At 38.5% G+C, this 21894-nt stretch overlaps 1 protein-coding gene across 2 annotated transcripts in view; it reads left to right on the plus strand.

The window, feature by feature from the left end:
• MTUS2 (microtubule associated scaffold protein 2) overlaps positions 1 to 21894 on the plus strand; it is a 726305-nt gene that overhangs the window by 473083 nt on the left and 231328 nt on the right. For both annotated transcript variants that reach the window (XM_001376400.5, XM_056794728.1), the window contains one exon: positions 15324 to 15485. In XM_001376400.5, the coding sequence (XP_001376437.3) occupies positions 15324 to 15485 (162 nt within the window). The remainder of the gene's footprint in view (positions 1 to 15323; positions 15486 to 21894) is intronic.

Raw genomic sequence — 21894 nt, forward strand, 5'->3', positions numbered from 1 at the left:
CTTCGTTTAAAGAGATATTGATCTCATGCTTGTATATAGCACTTTACTAGGTACCATTGGATTCAAAAAATGTGGTACATGATGTCTGCCATCTGGATATTTACAATCTGTTTTTTCTTTGACTTATATTCATGGGGGAGAGAGGAGGAGAGGAGAGTTTAGTCATAAGCCAATTTACCTGCATGTTAGGCTAAAAAAATGGATGTTGTGGAGGAAAATTTATTGTATTTGAATAAATTATCTGAATTTTGCTGTTAATTCACTACATAATTGCTCAGCTGTTACTTTTGCTTTATCCATGCATATGTAGGCTTAATATGTTTTTTTTTAAATCATTAGTTCGCAAAGAAAGAGATTAGACTTTCTCAATTCCCAAATATAATTTTGATTTCATTTTGCTAGCTTAAGAAGTTTTGATACATAGGAGATGTCACGGAGGGGGATAAATTTTGAGTGTCTTAGAGCATATAGGCATCAGTTCATACTAATGATAAAGATTATGAGTAAGGAACTGGGGAGTGGGAAAATGGGATTCTGATTTATGCTATCTTATAACTTCCCCTGATTTCTCCATTCCCTTACTCCTTCCCTAACTCTCTTACAAAGATCCCTTTTATTATGACAGCTCGTAATCGTCTGCTGGGTTTATTTTAAAGCAATGTACATCAAGATGTAAATGGGCAAAGAACTTCAGCCACCTGGTGAATATTTGCACCTCCAGAGAGATCCTTAACCCCACTGATTCTCAAATGGTGATATTTAAGTGGGTAGTGGTTGTGGTGAGATTATTTTCTGGCCTAGGAAGTCCTCTGGAGACCATAAGCTACCTTTCCTTTCTCCACCTACAGATAGTGCCACTGAGGAGCTAAATACCTAGGATAAAATTTTTTTGATAACAGGAATATTAGGCAGTCCAGCCCCTTCCTTATTTTCGTGTGTGGCACTACACCCGTCTTTAGCCAGTTTCAAAAAGGCTGGGATTGGGGGTGGAGAAGATATCACTTTAAAGGCAAAAATTAACTGCCTCCCAAATAGCATTAAGTTCAAATGAATTGTATAGACTATATCTATGGACTTGCAGTCTAAGAATGAAAATAATTAAACTCTAGTAGAAGATGCCATTCATTATCAAAGACCAGGCTTGGGTTTGTATAGGATTAAGATCCCTCTCAACGTAGCAATTTCAATCTACCTTTCTTCAGTGGGTTTGATTAATGTGCACATACTCCGAAGAGTTCACCCTGTCCATATCGTCTTAACCTATGTTGTCTTTGTCTATGTCTTCCCGTAAGTCTTCCACAAAACCAAGGCCATGGAAACCTTCCGACTGGTCTTTTCACAGTTCATGGATATCAATGCAGCATCAGGCTTTTCTGGTTTGCTTGTGTCTGACTCTTTGTTACCCCATTTGGTCAAACTCCAGTGTCTTTTACTGGAGGGATTTGCCATTTTTTCCCAAAGGTCTTTTTCCAGATGAAAAAACTGAGGCAAACAGTTTTAAATGACTTAGCTAGGGTCACATAACTAGTAAGTGTCTGAGGTCTTCCTAATTCCAGACCCAGCCATCTAGCTGCCCCATGAGGCTACCTTCCTTTTATCTTTACTAACTCTCCGTTTGTGGCCAGCCTGCCTTCCTAACCAACCACACATTTCTTGAAGGAAACCCTTTTCCCCACTCCCTTACCAATAACCAATGGGAAATATACTATAGCCTTCTTACGCCCACTATCATCTCTCCATTGCCTTTTGGATCACTAAAAGTTTGAACCCCTCAGAAATTATGATTTTCCTTGATTTGCAGCCATAGAGCATCACAGGAGGAATGTTGTCCCTAGAAAGAAGGGATTCTGTGTGAAAGCTGCAGCTTGAGATCCACAAAAGCACCATAGTCTGTCAACTGCAATCCAGTACTCTCTTTTGCCGTGCAGTCCTGGGCTTCTCTCATTATCCATCAATAATATCCATTCAAAACATGTATGTTGAACTGCCCTTCTAGCTTCATGTCAATCTTGACGAGAAGCATTTTCTATACATTTGCTTTTTTTGCTTTGTGGAATGTTAGGCCAATGTCTTTTGAGAAATAATAATAAACAACCAGAGTAATAATACTTTAAGGTTTCCAAAGCACTTTACAAATATTATCTCATCTGATAGGAAACATATGTTATTATTATTCCCTTTTTACAGGGAGAACACTGGGGCTAGTAGAGGTTAAGTGGCTTGCCGTGATTCATACAGAGAGTGCAAGAGATTGTCTTTGAATTCCAATCTTCTGGACTCCAAGAATAGCATTGAACACTACGTGCCCAGCTCTAACTGTGGATCTCACTGACCAGGCTCTATGGTGTCCTGAGGCTTCATAAAAATTGGCAAAATGGCAAGAAACATATTTGGTAGCATTTCTATAATGACTTGATCCCATCATGAATGTCAGCACAACTTCTAAAGCTCTGGATACCTTCTTCATCGGGGCGCTAAATGAAGAAGTGAGTGTGGCATTCAGAAAGACGGAATCAGGAAGAGGGACTAGACTAGACCAAGCTGTGCACAGAAGTCATTTGTGCTAGAAGTCATATGATTTTTCAGATCACTGAGGTATTGGTTTTTAAGATATCTCAAAGAGAAGGTGGTTTCAAAAAAGCTTTTTTTAAAAAACCACCCATTGTATTGTTGTCAAGGAAAAGTGATAGGGAAAATCAGAAATCATTGATGTACAAACCTACTTTCTGATCTCTACAAAATGAAAATAAATAAAATACATAAACACATACATCAAAGACACCCTTGATTATAATATGTGAAGGGAAAAGGCAGACTTTGGGGACGATTTTTTTTTAATACAAGACAATCTCTTCTCAATGAATTATTTGGCGGATCTAAGATGCTAGCATTTTTATTGACTGATTTCAAAAATGCATTTGACTTGGTTACACAAAACACATTTTAAAGGCTCTCTTCCAGGAGGGTGTCCATTACACATAAATTAAAACATAAAATATTTCTTGATCAAAATTACAATACACATAACTTTGTTAGTGATATTCTGATTACTGATATCGAATGTCATAAAAACAGAAAGAAAAGTGCTTGCCAAAGCTGTTTAACATTGTCATGGAAGGTGTCCTATTTAAGGTCCAAATGGAAAAGAAATACCCTAGAGATGGTGAGGTCCTTTAAATACTACTATTTGCAATCCAATCAAACTAGCATTTATCAAGCACCTACAGGCCAGAAAGATAAAATGAATAAAGGATTGTTGCTCTTTAGGAGCTTGCATTTCTGAGATAGAGTACAGTCATGGTAGACTTCCCTTTGGTGGAATGGGTGGAGAAGAATAATTTGTGCCAATAGCCATGAAGACAGCTAAAGCAGGCACTGTGGAGAGCTCTGAGCCTGGTGAAACATGGAAGACACCAAGGTCATCCACTGCATCCCAAGCCATCACTGGTCATCTTGACTTTTGTCTTGCCACCAGACTTGAATGAGTTTACAAGAGAAAGTGTGGCTGATGACTGCACAATTCTGCCTCTCTTAAATCCATTCACATGGAGTAGGAGGGAGGAAAGAACCAAAGCCAAAGCTGAGATCATAAACTGAGTAACTGTGAGGAAATATAGTGTTCTCATCAGAAAGAAAAAAAAGTTTGAAGAAGAATCTAGTTTAATGGAGAAGATAAGAGTTGAGTCTATTTGGGTCAGGTTGATTTTGGGAAAATTGATTTTCATTGAAAAAATGAAATTTAATTTTAATAAATGATGGTAGTAACAGTTTAAGCCCTTGTCCATTAACTTCCTCTTTTAAATAATCCTTGCTTTTTGTCTCAGAATCAATACTAAGTATTGGTTCCAAGGCAGAAGGGCCATATGGGCTGGGCAATTGGGCTTAAGTGGCTTGCCCAGGGTCATATAGCCAGGAAATATTTTGAGGCCAGATTTGAATCTAGGACTTCCCTTCTACAGGCCTGGCTCTCTATCGTCTCAGCCACTCACTGTCCCAGTCTATTACTTTCTAAAGCCCTCTGTCTTTGTCATGTAAGGATAATTTTAGGGTTGTGACCTAATCTAAATTATTTTTGGTCGCCAGGGAATATCCCAAATAAAATACCCGTCAATTTTTTATGGTGGTTTAATTAATATAGAGGGAAGGAATTAAGGAGAAGGGAGAGGGAAAAGGTGTAGGATTTCTCCCACCTGGCCTGTGCCAGGGGGAGTCTCCTCTGCTATGAGGTCCCTGAAGAAGATTAGTAGCTTTTAAGAGGATAGTGTTTGGAAGGTAAAGTAGAAAGAATCAGCCTAACCTCAGATAGAGCTCAGTAAAGATGACTCACCTGAATTAGGCTACTCAGTTTCCTCCAGTATGGTATCAAGGAAAATTCACCACTAAACCCAGACAATAGCAGCCTCCACCCAAGATGCCAAAACACTCAGCATGCTCCACCAGCCACCTCTCCGCCACCAAAGTGCCTGGAGAGAGGAAGTGACGTGAAATATATAGACGGTTTTTACATCACTTTCCTGCATCTTACATGTACCAATGGTAGCTTAAGCTTGACTTAGGACAGCCCAGGGCCTGTTAGTTGTTTCTGATTTGTCATTTGCTAGCATATGTCTGCCATAGGCCATCCTCCTAAAATACTTAATCCTTAAATATGGGTGTAAACATTCCTGTTTTTGTTAGACTAAGTAGGGTGGAGTAATCTAAAGTTCACAGCCATCAGACTGATGTTAATGATTAGTCCATATTTCTTCTGATCCTAAGGCCAAAATTTAAAGGTCAGTATTCTACTATGGCAGATAAATTAGCTAGCACTTAGAACACTAGAAATTCTTCAAAATAAGTTCAAAATGAGATTTTTTTTTGTTCTTTTATAAAATTATTCCTCAGCATCCCCAAAAGACTATGCCATATTTATTTGGCAATGTAAATAGAGGATAAAGGATGAAATTAGTTGAAAGCCCATTATTTATCCACCATAACTAGTTGATCAAGGAACTTGAAGAATAGAACAGTGGATCTTAAAGGCAGAAATCACGGAGTTTCTAACTGCTCAAATGACAACCATTTAATAAGATTTACTCTGATTTACTCTAAGGGAGATTAGTTGGTAAAGGATGGGCTTCAACACAGGCATACTATGTTTCTAAATGGTTTTCCAGTGACTCTCATAGTGTCATAGAAGAAAGAGCTAAGAGCTTTTTAAAAAAAATTCTTTTTACCTTCATTCTTAAATTTAATACTTTATATTAGTTTTAAGGCAGAAAAGTGATAAGAACTAGACAATGTGAGTTAATTGACATGCCCAGGATCACACAGCTAGGAAGTATTTGGGGGTCTATTTGAACCCAGGACCTCCTGTTTCTAGGCCTAGCTCTCAATCCCCTGAGCCACCTAGCTGCCCCCAAAGCTAGGAGATTTTAGAGAAACTCTAGGTTGAGATATGACAAAGAAGAATTGTGAAAAAGAGGGGAAAATGGGAGTAAATCTTTAGGATAGGCTCCCAGGGACTAATTCAATGAATATTTTTGGAACACTTAATTATGAACACTCACCTGGTGGCCAAAAGATAAAAGTGAATATGATGAGATCTTTGTCTTCAAGGAAGATAAAAAAATGGAATCAGGGTGCTTATGGTTTAATTCAAAGTATATTATCATTGAAGTAAAAAAAACTATTCATTTCATGGCTCTGGAAACTTAATGGTTATGTGTCCTTGGGCAAGGTACTTAACTCCTCTGAAACAGTTTCCTCATTTGCAAAATGAGGTTAATACTTGAAGAGTTATCAAATATTAAAGTGCTACAGAAGTATTGGTTATTGTTAGGACAGCTGAGTGGCATAGTGGATGGAGAGTTGATCTTAGAAGCAGGAAGACCTAATTTCTAATTCTGCCCCAGACATTTAAAAGCTATTTGAACTTGGGCAAGTAGGTGGTTTGTATCATCCTCAATTTCCTTACCTGTAAAATGGGGAATGATAATTACACCTTTCTCACCAGGTTGTTGTAAGGATCAAATAAGATAAAATATTTAAATGTTCTTTGCAAGCTTTAAAACTCTATATGGATGCTTGCTATTTTTATGATGCATACAAATAACTTTAATATCTCTTGATAAAAATCCATGAGAAAAGGACAAAGTAGTCAAGAAGTTAAGAATGATAGAACACTTCACCTTAAGAGTATTACAAAAGAACAGGATAGAGAATTGGTCTCTAAGCCAGTCAAGTCCCCCCTCTGACCCGTACTGACTATAGGATGCTGGACAAATCAATTCATCTCCTGGTCCTCTAGGCAACTCTATAATACTGAGTTGCTGACCTATATTGGAAGAGGGAATTTCCTTTCCTGGTAATTGCCTATCCCCCATCCTTCCATAATTTTCCTGATAGTGCTATGTAACTAATCTCTTTGTATTAAACCATAAAGATCCCAAAGGACATTGGAAAGATGAGAATTTATAAATTCTGCTCAAATATTTAAGGAACCAGAACAAGATCTCTAGGTCATTGAGTGGGGCTGTCTCTGCAGTAGTTATGAGAAAAATATGGATAAAAATTACACAGAGTGAAGTAAATAACTTCTGGTCTACATTGGTGGTCAACAGAGAGAGAGAGAGAGAGAGAGAGAGAGAGAGAGAGAGAGAGAGAGAGAGAGAGAGAGAGAGAGAGAGAAAGAGAGAGATGGATGGATGGAAGATGGATGGATGGATGGATGGATGGATGAATGGATATTCTAATAAGGGTACACAGAATATATAGGGATTGTAGAAAGGAGAACTACACAGGAACAAAGCTGTTGGTGAGACCTTGGGCAGCCCAAACAATGAGCTTAGCTGGAAGTGAAGTGAGCATGGCAGAGACCTTTTCAAAAATGGTGAGTCCATCATGGGACACAGCAATCAAGAGAGCTGGCCCCAGGAGGGAAGGCATTGTAAGGTGGGCAAGGCTATTGGTGAGAAGGAAGAGCAGTACAAAGAGGGAGGTGGACCAGAGATGAAACAAGCATGGCTGGCATCCCTCCTGAAAGTCCCTCCCTACTACATAATTTTTTTTTTTTAGAAAGGGCAATGATTTAGTGCAAATGAAGTGGCTCCTATTTACAGAGTTTTTCCAACTAGATTATAAAATCCTTGAAGCCAAGAAACTTTAACTTATCCTTTTCTTCCTATGCCTCAAAGTACCTAATTAAGAAATCTTTGTCAATTAGACTTGATTTGATTCCCTGATCCTTACATTCCTATTCCAATTCCCCAACTTTTGGTTATTTCATTTTCCTTGGAGTAGGGAAGAAAATGATGAGCCTAGGAATCTTCTGATATTTCAATTTTTCTTTTTTTTTCTTTTTGGAAAATTTTATTTAATTATTTAATTTAGAATATTTCTCCATGGTTACATGATTTCCTTCCCCTCCCCCACCCCCTCCAGTAGCCAACACACAATTCCACTGGGTTTTATATGTGTCATTGATCAAGACCTATTTCCATATTATTGATATTTGCACCAGGGCGATTGTTTAGAATCTACATCCCCAGTCATGATATTTCAGTTTGTCAACTTGCCCCAATACAGAAATAAAAACTTGGGTTAAAAAGTTTTTTTTTGTTTTTTTTTTTTAAGAAAGCAAAGTGAAGCCTTCTTCTAAAACAGGACTGGAGCACTTTGGCAATTTCATTTGCCCAGCCCTAATCACCATCCCTGGAGGGACTCGGAATGAAGACAAGACATGACATTTTTAGATATTAGACAAGAAAATACAATTTCCATTTTGTCCTGTTTTGGTTAGTTTAATTATCTTTAAAACATAGTCCCCAAGATTCCTCCTCTCTTAAAAAGATAAAAAACTATTTGTATAATCTTACAAATGAATGGCTAAGTCACAAGCATCTCCCATATTCTTTGAAATCCTCCTAGGTGCCCTCTGCTCCCTCTATTTCCTCGTATAAGTCTCAGCAGAAGAGCAACCTGGAAGAAAGAGGTACTGGGGGAAATCATTCATTGTGAATCGGGTGCCCCCAAAGTGCCAACAGATGTCATCCTTTGTTATCTGACATGTGCCCTAATTTGGCATTCCTCGGCATCAGGGAGGTTTTTTGTGTAGAGCAGCTGTCCCTTCTAGTCCCATGTTTGATTGGCACCTGAGCCCTGATAAAACTGGCATGCCATTTTTGAGAGGCACGGTGCCACCTGAACAGATGGCTGGGCATGGATGTTGTATCACAGAATTGTCTGGAGGCTGGAAGTGAGTCTTGGAGTTTAGCTTGCTGCCAGTGGCCATCAGGAAGGTTATTTTTTGTAACAGACACTCGTCAGCTGACATTATTCTCTGTAAACAAAACTATTCAAGAGTCTTTTGGCACCAGAAAGTGAAACTGAGGAGTCAGAATTAAATATTGCTCACTTTCCATTTCAGGCTACCTTCTGAGGTATGTGAGTAGGTGGCACAGTGGATAGAGCATTAGTCCCTTAGTCAGGAAGACTCATATCCCTGAATTCAACAACTAGCTTTACACACTAGCTGTGTGACCCTGGACTAGTCACTTAACCCTTTTGCCTCAGTTTCTTCATCTGTCACATGAGCTGGAGAAGGAAATAGGAAACCATTCTAGTATATTTGCCAAGAAAATCTCAAATGGGATCATAGAGCTTCAGACATGACCAAATTTACTGAGCAATAATAATAATCTGAAATATACAGTGAAGGCATACAAAAGAGAAATGAAATATGCTCCTTCTGGATGCCAGATGTTCTTAGATGACTATCCTAGTCATAGGTCTGGACAGGGAGGACACCACAACCAAGAAGTGCTTCTAGTAAGAGAATCCTTTCATTCCAAATCATATGTAGCAAGGATTAAGCATGTTATTCCTCCTCTTTCTCCACTTCCATCCCTGTGATGATCTCTAAGGTCAGGTCCCTTCCAACTCTAAATCCTTTGAGAGCCAGGCCTGAGGAAGCCTCTGCTTTCTCAGCCATCAACTATCAATAAAGGCTTATTTTCTACCCAATTTTCCCCAGTCCTATGAAAAGGGAACCCAGAATCACCATCCAAGTTTGTTCTACTATATAACGATCTTTTCAGTCACATATCCTTGTCGAAATAATCTTCTTGACTTCCAACGCAACTGTGGCTGAAATTACAAAGCAAAAGGATGGCTGTAGGGTGATAACTAATGAATTAATGAAATTAATGGAAAGACGCACACCATGGTTTATTGGTACATAGGAAATAAGTCACTTCATTTTGTCAAAGTATAATAATCAAACTAAATTTAACACCAAATGAAGAATCTATTAAATCAATAAAACATGTAGCAATTAGAAAATTAGGCAACTTAACCTTGACTCCTTGATTGCACAGATTTTGTTATGAAAAATGAGTTGTGAAGAAATCAGCTTGATCACGGAGGTCTGGGGAGAAATGTTACCAAATTAATGAAATATGCTCCTTGAATTTGTATTTTTAGTTTCACTTGATTATTGATGATAGTTAAAAGGATTTTCCTCCCTAGCCTTTGTTTAACGTCCTTTTGGGGGGCTGGAAGGGGACATGGGGAAGTGGAATCTGGTCCCATTAATTTTATTATGTCTTTCATAATTGAGTCATATGAATATGTTATTAATCGTTCCAACTAATAGATAATAAATAATAAATAATAGATAACGAAGAAACTTACTGAGTTGAATATGTCTGAATGTATGTACTTTGTGAACTTTGGTCCAAGAGAAAAAGAAGTTTGAGATTGTGAACTTGGGACCAGAGAAAACAGAGCTGCCATTGCAGCGTCAGGGTGCTGTTCAGTTGTTTTAGTCGTGTTTGGCTCTTCGTGACCCTTTTGAGGTTTTCTTGGCAAAGATACTGGAGTGATTTGCCATTTCCTTCTTTAGCTCATTTGACAGATGAGGAAACTGAGGCAGAGTTAAATGATTTGCCAAGAACACACAGCTAGTGAGTGTCTGAGGATAAATTTTAACTCCAAAAGAAGAGACTTTATCCATTGTGCCACATAGATGTCCAATTCCATGGGGAAATGTCTCAACCATATTTTACATTTTATACAAGCTTTCCCAAAGCAGTTTCTCCCTATTCCAATACCATTCTTTTTTTAACCCTCACCTTCCGTCTTAAAATCAATACCAAGTATTGGTTCCAAGTCAGAAAAAAGGGTAAGATAGCTCTAGCATATGAGGAACATTTTAATTTATTTCAATGTTCCTCAGCAATGGGAGCTAAGTGGCTTGAGACAGTCCTCTAATTTAGTTTTCCCATCTCCAGAATCTTGCCAATCCAATTCTTTTTTATTTATTACACCTTTTGACTCTTTTTAAAAATTATTTTATATATCAACAAGTAACTCTCTCCCTTCCCAAGTTGGAGATGGCATCATTTGACAAAAACATACATGTATATATAAAAACATGTTGCCTGTTTTTATCAATTCTTTCTCTGGAGGAGGACACACACAAGTTGTTCTTCAAACAATATTTCTGTTGCTCTACGAAGTGTTCTCTTGGTTCTGCTCATTTCTCTCTCCATCACAACAGTCAATTGATAAGACTTGATGGTCGCTGACTTCCTCAAGAAGCTCCAGTCTCTTTGTCTCCTTATTACCTGTAGGATCAAATACAAACTCCTGTTTGGCATTTAAAGCCTTCCAAAATCTGGCTGGATCCCCATTTTCTAGACCTATTGCTCATGACAAGCCTTCATATAATCTACATTCCAACCAGAACAGAACGAGGAACTAGAAATGCCAACCGAGGTCCCCTCCACCCTTTGGGGTCTGTGATCTGAGCACTGCGATGAAAGTGGCATGTGTGTGATTGTAGTAGTTGTTGTTATTCTTGGAGGGTTTTTGGTTTTATTTCTATAATTCAAAATTTCTCTCAGAAGAGGTTATAAAAGCACAACTTCTCCCTGACACTTCATACCTCAAACTGAAGAGTTTCTTGCCACACTGGAGAGTGGCCAGATTTCTAAATTGAAATAGTCCTAGTATAATAAACTTCACATGTAAGAATAAAGCCTAGTACAAGAAGAATTGATAAAAATACAGTTAAGCTCTAAAAATGATACAAAGATATTTTTTCTCTTAAGGAACTTGAGTCAATTACTGAAGTGAAAAAACTATATGTATGAAAGTTTGTTGTCCAGATTATCTACTACTGATGCATATTTCAGTAAAGAAAGAATGGGCTCAATGGGACATTTGACTGTGAATTAGGAAAATTGTGTTCATAATATCTAGCTCTGTGACCATGAACAAGTCAACTCACCACCTCAAGTCTCAGTTTCCTCATCTGTAAAATGGGGAAAATAATACTTTTAGTATTTATCTCACAGAGCTGTTGTAATGCTCAAATGAGAAGGCTTATTTAAATTAATTTGGAAACTTTAGAGAACTAAATTGCTAGGCAGTTACATGACTCGGTGAATCAAGAGACAGGCTTGAAGATGGTAAATCCTGGGTTCAAATCTGACCTCAGACACTTCCTAGCTGTTTGACCATGGGTAAGTCACTTACCCCCATTTGCCTAGCCCTTACCGCTCTTCTACCTTGAAACGGATGCTTAGTTTAGATTCTGAGTCAGAAGGTAAAGGTTTTTTATTTAATAAATAAATAAGTAAATAGGTGGTAGTAGTAGCAGCAACAGCATCATGCGGGAAATATGTTAGACATTTGATAATGCCATGTGAACATATCAATAATGACCTAAGATCCTTCAGAGAAATTCTCGATTCTACCGTGTAACTGGCAAGGAATCCTTGTAATACAGAAACAAAGGGATTTTCTTATTTCAATGTATTGTGTTCATGACTCAGTTCAGATGATGTCTGCTCTTTTGCAGGCTAGCACAGATTGAATTGAATGATTTTAATGTCATAGATTATATTTGTAAGAGTCTATTACATTTACACAAATCCACGTGGATGCTACACAATTAAACCTTGCTTCACAAGTCATAAGACCAATGGGACATAGACTTCTCAAGTTGAAATAGCACATTGTTCCTTTTCTCCCTTAAATTTGCTTTTCCTTTCAATCCTTCCTCACCCCTCTCCAAAAAAAAAAGCTATTTATCAAAAATTATTTATAACATGCTTTGAGGCTTTAGGAAGAAGTGGAGAAAATGTTTTCTTATTCTACAAGCCTAAACAAAGTCCTTGCATTAAAACACATGCACTTTTTTAACAAGCTATTTTAATAACGTTATCATTTCTCTGCAGGCACTATCTGAATAGGACGTTATTCCTATCTGCTTAAAGGGATGAAAATAAAAATCATTCCCTTTCTATGAAATTCTATATGCTTCTTCCAGCTCTTGCTGCCCATTTTTCCTATGAGAATCAACTCATCCTAGTAACTGTTCAGTTTTATTCCAAGCATGCTGTAATTGCTTATTCTTTGGTTCATTTAGTAAAACAAGCATTTCCTGAGTACCTGCTATGCTCCAGGAAATGCAGATACAAAGATAAGAATGGCACAGTTCTTGTCTTCAAGGAAATAGGCAGCTAGATGGCACAACAATTTGGAGCACAGGACCTGGAGTCAGGAAGACCTGAGTTCAAATGAGGTCACAGACTTTTGCTAGTGGTATGACACTGAATGAGTCACTTAACCCTTTTGACCTCAGTTTCCTCATCTGTAAAATGAGCTAGAGAAGGAAATGGCAAACCACTCCATTTCTGTCTATACACTTTTGGACTGCGAGGCTCTTTCTCCTCATCTCTGTCTCCCAAAGTCTCTCATTTCCTTCAAGATTTAACTCATACACTATCTGCAATGGATTTCTTTTTCTGGCCCCTCTCCGCTGCTATTGTCTTCCCTTCTGAGGCCTCTTCTACGTGTAGGGGAACTGTATATATCTCTAGACACAGGTTGTCTCCCGAGTTCTTTTAAGGCAAAGACTGCTTTTTTTCTTATGTAAAATAAGAGCTTAATAAATGCTTGCCGATTGATCGATCTTGGGGGAAAAATGGAGCTCATCTGAATTTAGTGCTCATCGATGGAAACATTCTTTTCTCATAAAACTGCAGAGTAAATGTGACTGAGACAAAACTTTTCCAAAAGGAAAAGTTCCAAAGGCAGACCCTACTGGATCGACAACTTCAATATTTTCATTTGTGCTAGACGCCTGACCCATTATTAAATAGGAGTGTTTGGTGAAAATCAGTTGATAGCAGTCCAGCATGGCAGGCTGGACTGGAGTGTGGAGTGGAGTAACAAAGAGTAAAGTGTAGGAAGATTGGAAAGGCAGGAAGGGCCGGGTGGTGGAAGTTTTAAATGTCAGATGGAGGAGAGTATATTGAATTCTAATTTTTTTAATTTAATTTTTTTTCAATTATCACAAATTGACCTTTCTCTCCCATTGAAAAGAAAAAGCAAACGCAAATATGTAGCCAAGCAAAATGGATTCGGCTCCATCCAAAAACTAGACGTCTCATTCCGTGCTCTCGGTCAGGAGGTGGATATTATGTTTCACATCCTGCATTTTCTGGAATCTTGGTTCGTTATTGCATTGATCCAAGTCCTTAAGGCTTTCAGAATTGTATGTCCTTACAATGATTCTGTCTTAGTTCTGTTCATCTCATTCTCTTCTCGGTTCATACGAGACTTCCTCGGTATCTTTAACACCGTCCCCTTCATCGTTTCTTATAGTATAAAAATATGCCATCACACTCATGTATCATCATTGGTTCAGGTATTACTTAATTGACAGATCAGTTCTTTCCCACCACAAAAAGAGGCGCTCTAAATATTTTTGATACATTTAAGCCATTTTTTATTTCATTAAGGTATGAACCTATTAGAGGCAGCTGGGTGGTACAGTGAAAAATGCTGGGCTTCAAGTCAGGAATACCTGAGTTCAAATCCTGCCTCACCATCTTATGAGTTTAGTGACACTGGGCAAGTCACTTAACCTCCATTTGCCTCAGTTTTCTCTTCTATATAATGAGATAATAATAGCACCCACTCTGGTCTTAGATATTTACTAGCTATGGGACCCCAGGCAGGCCACTTAACCTCTCTTTGACTCAGTTTCCTCAACTATAAAATGAAGTGTTTAATAGTACTTACTTCCCAGAATTGTTGGGAGAATTAAATGAAATTCATATAGTGTTTAGAAGAGTGCCTGGCATGTGAGAAGTGCTATATAAATGTTGGGTATTATTATTATTGTCATTAGTGGTGTCAGCTTTCAATAAATTTTTAAGCATAGTTCCAAATTGCATTCCATGATAGCTTTTTTTTTAACATCCTCACTTAGTTTTAATATTTACAAGTTAAATTATACAGCATAAGATGGAAATAAGTTAGAAAGGAAAAAATGGGGGTATATGATAAATGAGATCAGACCTGCTATTGGCTCCCCACTCCCTCAATCCCATCCCTCTGTGCTTCCCGTGCTCGGTGCAGCCTGTAAGTCCCCCAGAGCCAACACGGACCTAGGCCCAAGTTCTCCTCAGGGCTTAGGACACGGATGTAAGCTAGCTTCCTTCTCTGGCTCTCCCAAGCCCAGGGCTCCCACCAGCAGCTTCTTGATGGGCATCGCTGGTGAATATGAGGGCATCAGTTTATCCAGGTGATGGTGGTAAATGAGGCTTTTGGAGTCTAGGTAGAAAGAAGAATAGGCATCCTTTATCCAGTAAAGCTCATCCTTATCCTGGCGGTACAAGAGCTGGAAGAGTTGGGCAGGGAAACCCACAAGTTCACAGCTCCATCAGCAGGGCACTAATATCCCTATTTTCCTACAGCCTCTCCAGCATTTGTCATTTTTTATCAATATTGCCAATCTGATGGATGAGGGATAAAATCTCAGAGATGCTTTAATTTTCATTTCTCACGTTATTAGTGGGTTTTTTTTCATACAATAGTTGATAGCTTGGATTTCTTTCTCTCAAAACTACTAGTGCATTTTTTGACTCCTTAAGAATTAGGAAATCTAATTGGAATCTAACCTACATTAACCAAAAACTTCTTCCCACTTGGTCCCTGCTGAGTTCAAATGATGGTTTCAACTGACTTGAATAAGATTGCAATACTGAGATCCATCATAAAATTCTAAACTTTGCCCATTTCTCATCTCTTCACCTGACTCCCAATGCAGAGATCATTTGGGGGAGGGGGGCAATAGGTGTGCTTTGGGAAAAGTGAATTATTTCTTCAATATATTGGGTGGCACAGAGAAATACTTCCAAGGTCTCACGAATAGGCAGGTCAGGATATAAGAACGCTCTGCTTTTATCATCGTTGGTAATTGCAAATAGGAACGGAGTCCATCTATTTTTCATGAAGTTGTAATTAATGACTCTTGCCTCCTGCAGGTTCCAGCTTTGTAAACGAAGACCAGCCTGCTCCGAAGGCAGCTGTGCTTTCGAAAGATGCGCCCAAGGGGACCAGTCGGACCACAACACAAGCCCCCAACATTGTGACTACTCCCCGCCGGAGTTTGCTTCCTGCGCCAAAACCACCCTCCACGCCTGCTGGTAAGACTTTCTGATCTAAAGAATCTGCCTGGGAGAGGAGAATAGCTGAATTCTGCTGTACATTTTCCTAAAGTCACTGTGAACTTTAGAACATGAACAACGTTAAAGGTGGAGAACAAATGACTTCCAAGGATGGCAGCTCTGCATCCTGGGTTTCCCTAGGAAGTTCCTGTTTTGATAAGGAAAAATGAATTTTAGAGAAGTTTAACAAAAGGAATCAATCAGTATTTAAAGCACCTACTATGTGCAAAGCACGGAAGATACTAAAAGAAGCAAATGGCAATACCTGTCCCCAAGGAGCTAATCATCTGATCAGGAAGTCAACAGGTCAGGTTAGATAGAGGATAAATAGGAACTGATTACCAAAGGGATGGGGTTGGAGAAGACTTCCTAGAGGATGTGGCATTTTGGAAGCTAGGGAAGTCAGCAATCAGAACAGAGGAGAGAGATTTTCCCCAGCATGAGCGGCAGCCAGAGAAAATGTCCAGCGTGCCTTTTGTGAGACAATGAACTCTGATGCTTGTTTTGGAAAATAGGATCCTTTTTTGACCTAAGATGACTTCCCCTTCTGTGCCTGTACAGGAGTCTCCTAAGGCATTTAAAGTGAACTTAGTGGGGCAGCTGGGTAGCTCAGTGGATTGAGAGCCAGGCCTAGAGATGGGAGGTCCTAGGTTCAAATCTGGCCTCAGACACTTCATAGCTGTGTAACCCTGGGCAAGTCACTTGACCCCCATTGCCTAGCCCTTACCACTCTTCTGCCTTGGAGCCAATACACAGTATTGATTCCAAGATGGAACATAAGGGTTTTTTTTTTTTTAAGTGAATTTAGCAGGGAATTATTTACCTGGTCAAGGGTCGGGGAAGTGGATTCTAATTTTTTTTAAGATTTTCATAACTAAGAAAGTAGGTACCTCAGCAGAGAGAGCACTATTCCTGGAGTTAAAAAGACATGAGTTCAAATTTTACCTCAGATATTTACTAGCTGGCTGACCCTGGGCAAGCCATTTAATGAATGTCTGCCACAATTTCCTCTTCTATAAAATTGGGATGGCAATACCATCCACTTCCCAGGATCATTGTGAGGATAAATGAAGTATTTGTAATGCACTTTGCAAACCTACAAACACTATATAAATATCAGCAATTATTATTACTACAACTGTATTTCAATGTAACTGGTTTCAATGTTATTCATTGTATCTTCTATTATACACTGACAAACACTGGACTCTGAAAAGGTGTCCACAGGCTTTACCAGACTGCTTGAGGAGATCCTTGACACAAAAAAGGTTAAGAACCCCAGGTTTAGACCTTCCTTAGTCCGTACATCATTGTGTACGATGAATTGTGACAAGTCAGAACTATATCCTGTAGCAGAACTAAATTTCTTATCAACTTAAAGAAGAAAATGTCCCCTTTTTGTAAGAAAAATGACAAATTTTTATCATCATGCTTATTATTGGGGTTCTTTAAGAGTTTCAAGGACTTTAAGTAACATCAATTTCATTATCACTCATGTTCAATGAAATCGACATTTCAAGAAAATAAAATTACACCTTAGGAAAATTTCACAAAAGGAATACTTTATGACTGTGTATAAGTTCTGATATTTTAGGGGGGAAATATGAACTATTTCAAAAAATGCTGCCTTGGTTTCCTATTCTGGTAAAATGGGAACACTACTAACAGCAGAGAGTTGTGAAAAAAGATGTGTAAATCATAAAATGATAGGGAAATGTGATTGGTTATTTCCCCCTAAGCCGATTCTCCTTTCTGACTTTACCATTTCTGACTGTTGAGTACCACTGTTGACCTTTTCTTTCATATTCCTTCCCAAGTCTATTTATTTCTTCTCTCTGCCCATTCAATCACTGTACTGGCCTAACCCATACTATTGCAGTAGCCTCTTAATTGGTCTGCTTGCTTCTAGTTTTTCTTCTCTTTAATCTATTCCCACTCACTATCCACCCCCACAAAAATGATGTTCTTAAAACACATTTCTGACCACATGGTGCTCCTACTCAACAAACTCTGATGGCCCTCTCTCATCTCTTAGATTAATGACAAACTAACTCTTCTATTTGAAGTTTAAAGCCCCTCTCGACTTGGCCAAAGCCTTCCTTTAGTCCCATACTTTATACTATTTCCCTTTCATGCCCTTTGGAGTATAACCAAATGAATCTTCTTGCTACTATTCACACCCAACACTCCCTCACCTGTGCCACTGCATAGGCTGTCCCCCAGATGGAAAGTACTGCCTCCTGACCCCAGCCTCTTAGTACAAGAGCCATCCTCTTCATGGAGCCTTCTCTGTCCAACATCCCTGCACCCCCTCCCCAGCAAATTCCTTTCTCCCTCCTCATAAAAATTACTTTATATTTATTTTGTTTTTACTTATACAGATGCATGTTGTTTCCCTAGATAGAATATAAACTCCTTGAAAACAGGAACTAGATTTTTTGGATCTCTATAATTGGTACAAAGTCCCCACTTACTAAATAATAGATTAATTAAGTAATTGATGTGAAGGGAATACAGCAATCCTGCTGTTAATTTATTGTGCTACACAAGGCAAATGCCAGTTTAAATGATCACATTGGATTCCTTGGCACTGAATTTAGATCAGAAGGATAAGAATCTCCCCAAACTGAAAAATGATGAAAATAAAAAGAAATGTATTTTGACAAGGAGGAAAAAGAGACCCATGCAGATGTTCAGGGAAGTCACCAGCAAACTTGCATTTTAAAAAGACAAATGTAGACTAGGAAAACAAGGATTAATAGAAGGATAAGGGATATCCCTGTAAAATAGTGTCAAGGACCCTGAAGGCCAGAAGAAGCGGAAGCTAATGAGGAAATTTAAGCTGAAGACCAGGAAGGTTTTTGTCTTTGAGATGTTGGAGACGAAAGAAGGGATAGGACAGAAAGCAGAGCTACTCAACTGATTTTGCTTCTGTTTTTCCTACTAAAGAAAATTATCTTTGGACAGGAAAGATGGCTAATAAAGAATTGATATTAAAGGGAAGTAAGGAGGTAGTAAGAGAGCACCTAGCCTTCCTTGAAGAATTCAAGTCTCCAAGCCTAAACTACATACCAGGTTACTTTGTTGTTATTTTTCAATCACCAAGTCATGTCTGACTCTTTGTGACCCCATGGACACATGTATCCTCCACCATCTCCCAAAGTCTCTCCAAGCTCTAATTCATTGTTCTCATGGCACTATCCATCCATCTCATCTTTTGTCACCCCCTTTTCCTTTTGCCTTCAGTCTTCCCCGACATCAAGATCTTTTCCAATGATTTCTGCCTTCTCATTATGTACCCAGAGCACTTAAGCTTCAGTTTCAGTATTTGACTTTCCAATGAATAGTCTGAAATAATTTCATTAAATATTGACCAGCTTGATCTCCTTTCTGTCCAAGGGATTCTCAAGTTGTCTCTAGTGCCACAATTCAAAAGCATTGGGTCTGAAATACTCCTTATTGTCCAACTGTCAACACTGTACATTGCTACTGAAAAAAACATAGCTTGACTATATGGACCTTTGTCAGCAAGGTGATATCTCTACTTTTTAGTATGCTTTCCAGATTTGCCATGGCTTTCCCTCCAAGGAGCAAGCATCTTGTCATTTCATGGCTGTAGCTGCCATCTTTGATCTTTGAGCCCAGGAATAGGAAATCTAGCACTGTTTCCATTTCTTCTCCTCATATTTGCCAGGGAGTGATGGGACCAGTTGCCAAGATCTTAGTTTCTTTATGTTAAATTTCAAGCCAACTTTTACATTCTCCTTTTTTACCCTTATCAAGAGACTGTCTTTTTTTCCCTTTTTGCCATCAGAGTGGCATCAGCTGAATATCTGAGATTGTTGATATTCTCTCAGGAACCTTAATTCCAGTTTTTGATTCATCTAGTCTGGCATTTTGCATGATATAATCTATATAGAACCTAAATAAATAAGATCACAATAGACAGCCTTTTGGCAATCCTTTTCCAATCTTAAACCAATCAGTTATTCCATGTTCTCTGCAAAATGTTGCTTCTTGGCCCACATACAGGTTCCTCAGCACATAACTAAGATGAACTAGAGTTCCCATCTCCTTAAGGACTTGCCAGATTTTGAGATCCACATAGAGAAAGACTTTAGTGTAGTCAAAGAAGCCGAAAGACATGTTTTTCTAGAACCCCCTTGTTTTCTCCATAATCCAGTGAATGTTGGCAATTTGGTCTCTAGTTCCTCTGCTTCTTGGAAAATCTGACAATTCTTGGTTCACATATTATGGGAGCATAGTTGCAAAATCTTAAGCATAAGCTTACTGGCATGTGAAATGAGAGCAATTGTTTAGTAAATTTGAGCATTGTTTGTCATTGTCCTTTTTTAGGATTGGGACATAAATTGATCTTTTTCAATCCAATGGCTACTGCTGATTTTCCAAATTTGCTGGCATATTGAGTGCAGTACTTTAACAGTATCATCTTTTAGGATTTTAGATACCTCAGCTGGAATTCCATCACCTCTACTAGCCTTACTGTTAGCAATGCTTCCTAAGACTCATTTGACTTCATCCTCCAGGGTGTCTGGCTCTAGATCAGTAACTACACTATTGTGGTTATTGGTGATGTTTAGATCTTTCTTTTATAGTTTTTCTGTGCATATTTGCCACTTCTTGCTACAACAAGGTAGTGATACAGGAAGGGCCAGATCTCTTACAAATTGTAAATGAAATGGTTGAGACACTATCTGTGATCTTTGAAAGACTGTGAAGAATGGGAGAGAGATAGCCTAAAATTAAAGAAGGTAAGATAATTGCCTAATTCTCAAAAAAGAGAAGAGAGTCAAGGTTGCAGACTCTAAGCCAGTGAACTTGACTTTAATTCCTGCCAAGATTCTAGAATGTCTAAGGGAAGAAGCAAGGATTCCAAAGAACCATGATGACTTCATCAAGAACAAATCATTACAGACCAATCTCATTTTACCTTTGGACGTGGACACTAAACTAGAATTTATTTAGGTTTCAGCAAAGTATTAGACAATCTCTTATGTCATTATTCTGCAAAAGCGAAGGGCTAGGAACTAGACACTAATGCAGTTAGGCATATTCCAAAGTGGCTGAATGACTGTAATCAAAGAGTAATCATGACTGGCTCCTTGTCAGCTTGGAAAGAGGTCTCCAGTGAAGTGCCCTGGAGGATCAGAGCTTGGCCCTTTGCTGTTTAACACTTTGATTAGTGACTTGGAAAAAGGCATAACTTGAATGCTTATCAGATTCACAGATAACACAAAGCTAAAAGGGATTGCAAGCACTGGATGCCAAAGTTGGGATGCCAGGAGATCTTGACAAGCCAAAACATGGGGCCAAATTGAATAATAAAAATGAATATAGGGATACATGAGAAGTCTTACACTTCAGGGTTTTTTTTATATTGACTTAACAAGTAGAAGATGAGTCAGTTGACAAGAATTTTTTAAGGTACTTATTGTGTACCTTAGATTGATTGATAATATCTTAGATTAGTGCCTTAGATTAAATTGATAATATCAATTCTAAGGCAGAAGGCACGTGTTTAAGGTTTAAGTTATCATGCTTAATTCAAGGTGCCACATTTCTGAAAGGACATCAGTAGATTGGGGCATGTCCAGAGGAAGGCAGCCAAGGAGCATTGGATTAATGTCAATGAAGGATCGGTTTAGGGAACTGGGAATTTTTCAGCCTAAAAATGGAAGTCTTGGCAGGGTCTTGATGGGTATATTCATGTTTTTGATGAACTGGCACATAAAATGGGAATCAACAAGTAGAAACTTAGACTTAATATAAGGAAAGTTTTTCTAATAATTAGAACTGTTCAAAAGTTTGATATTTGATATTTGATATTAATAGTATGGAAATAGATCTTGATCAATGACACATCTAAAACCCAATGGAATTGCTCGTTGATTACAGGAGGGGGTGGGAGGAAGGGAGGGAAAGAACATGAATCACATAACCATGGAAAATTTCTAAATTAATTAATTAAATTAAATTTTTCAAATCACAAAAAAAGTGTATTTGACTAGAATAAGAGGTAGTGATCTCCCCATCATTGGTGATTTGTAAGCAAAGGCTATAAGGCTGCTTACTCATCAGGAATATTTTGAGGGGATTTTGTCCAGGTATGGGTTAGAGTTTCCTTTTCACTAGGAAATTCCGTCTTCCTGGAATCCTTGCTTGTAGCTCTGTATCCATCATGTCTATGTAGGTTGTATTTATATTAAGATGGCTGTCATTAGTATTCCAAATAGAGCAGCTTCTGGGGGAGAAGAGTGGCAGGGCCTCTAGAGGCCTCCTGATTCCTCGTACAGAGGAAGGATGCTCAGTACGTTTCTGCGCAGCCACCCTGCCCTCTACACCGGAGGCAGCCCCGCTATGGCTTTCT

The sequence above is a fragment of the Monodelphis domestica genome, chromosome 4 (assembly GCF_027887165.1).
Source record: "Monodelphis domestica isolate mMonDom1 chromosome 4, mMonDom1.pri, whole genome shotgun sequence".
Lineage (NCBI taxonomy): Eukaryota > Metazoa > Chordata > Mammalia > Didelphimorphia > Didelphidae > Monodelphis > Monodelphis domestica.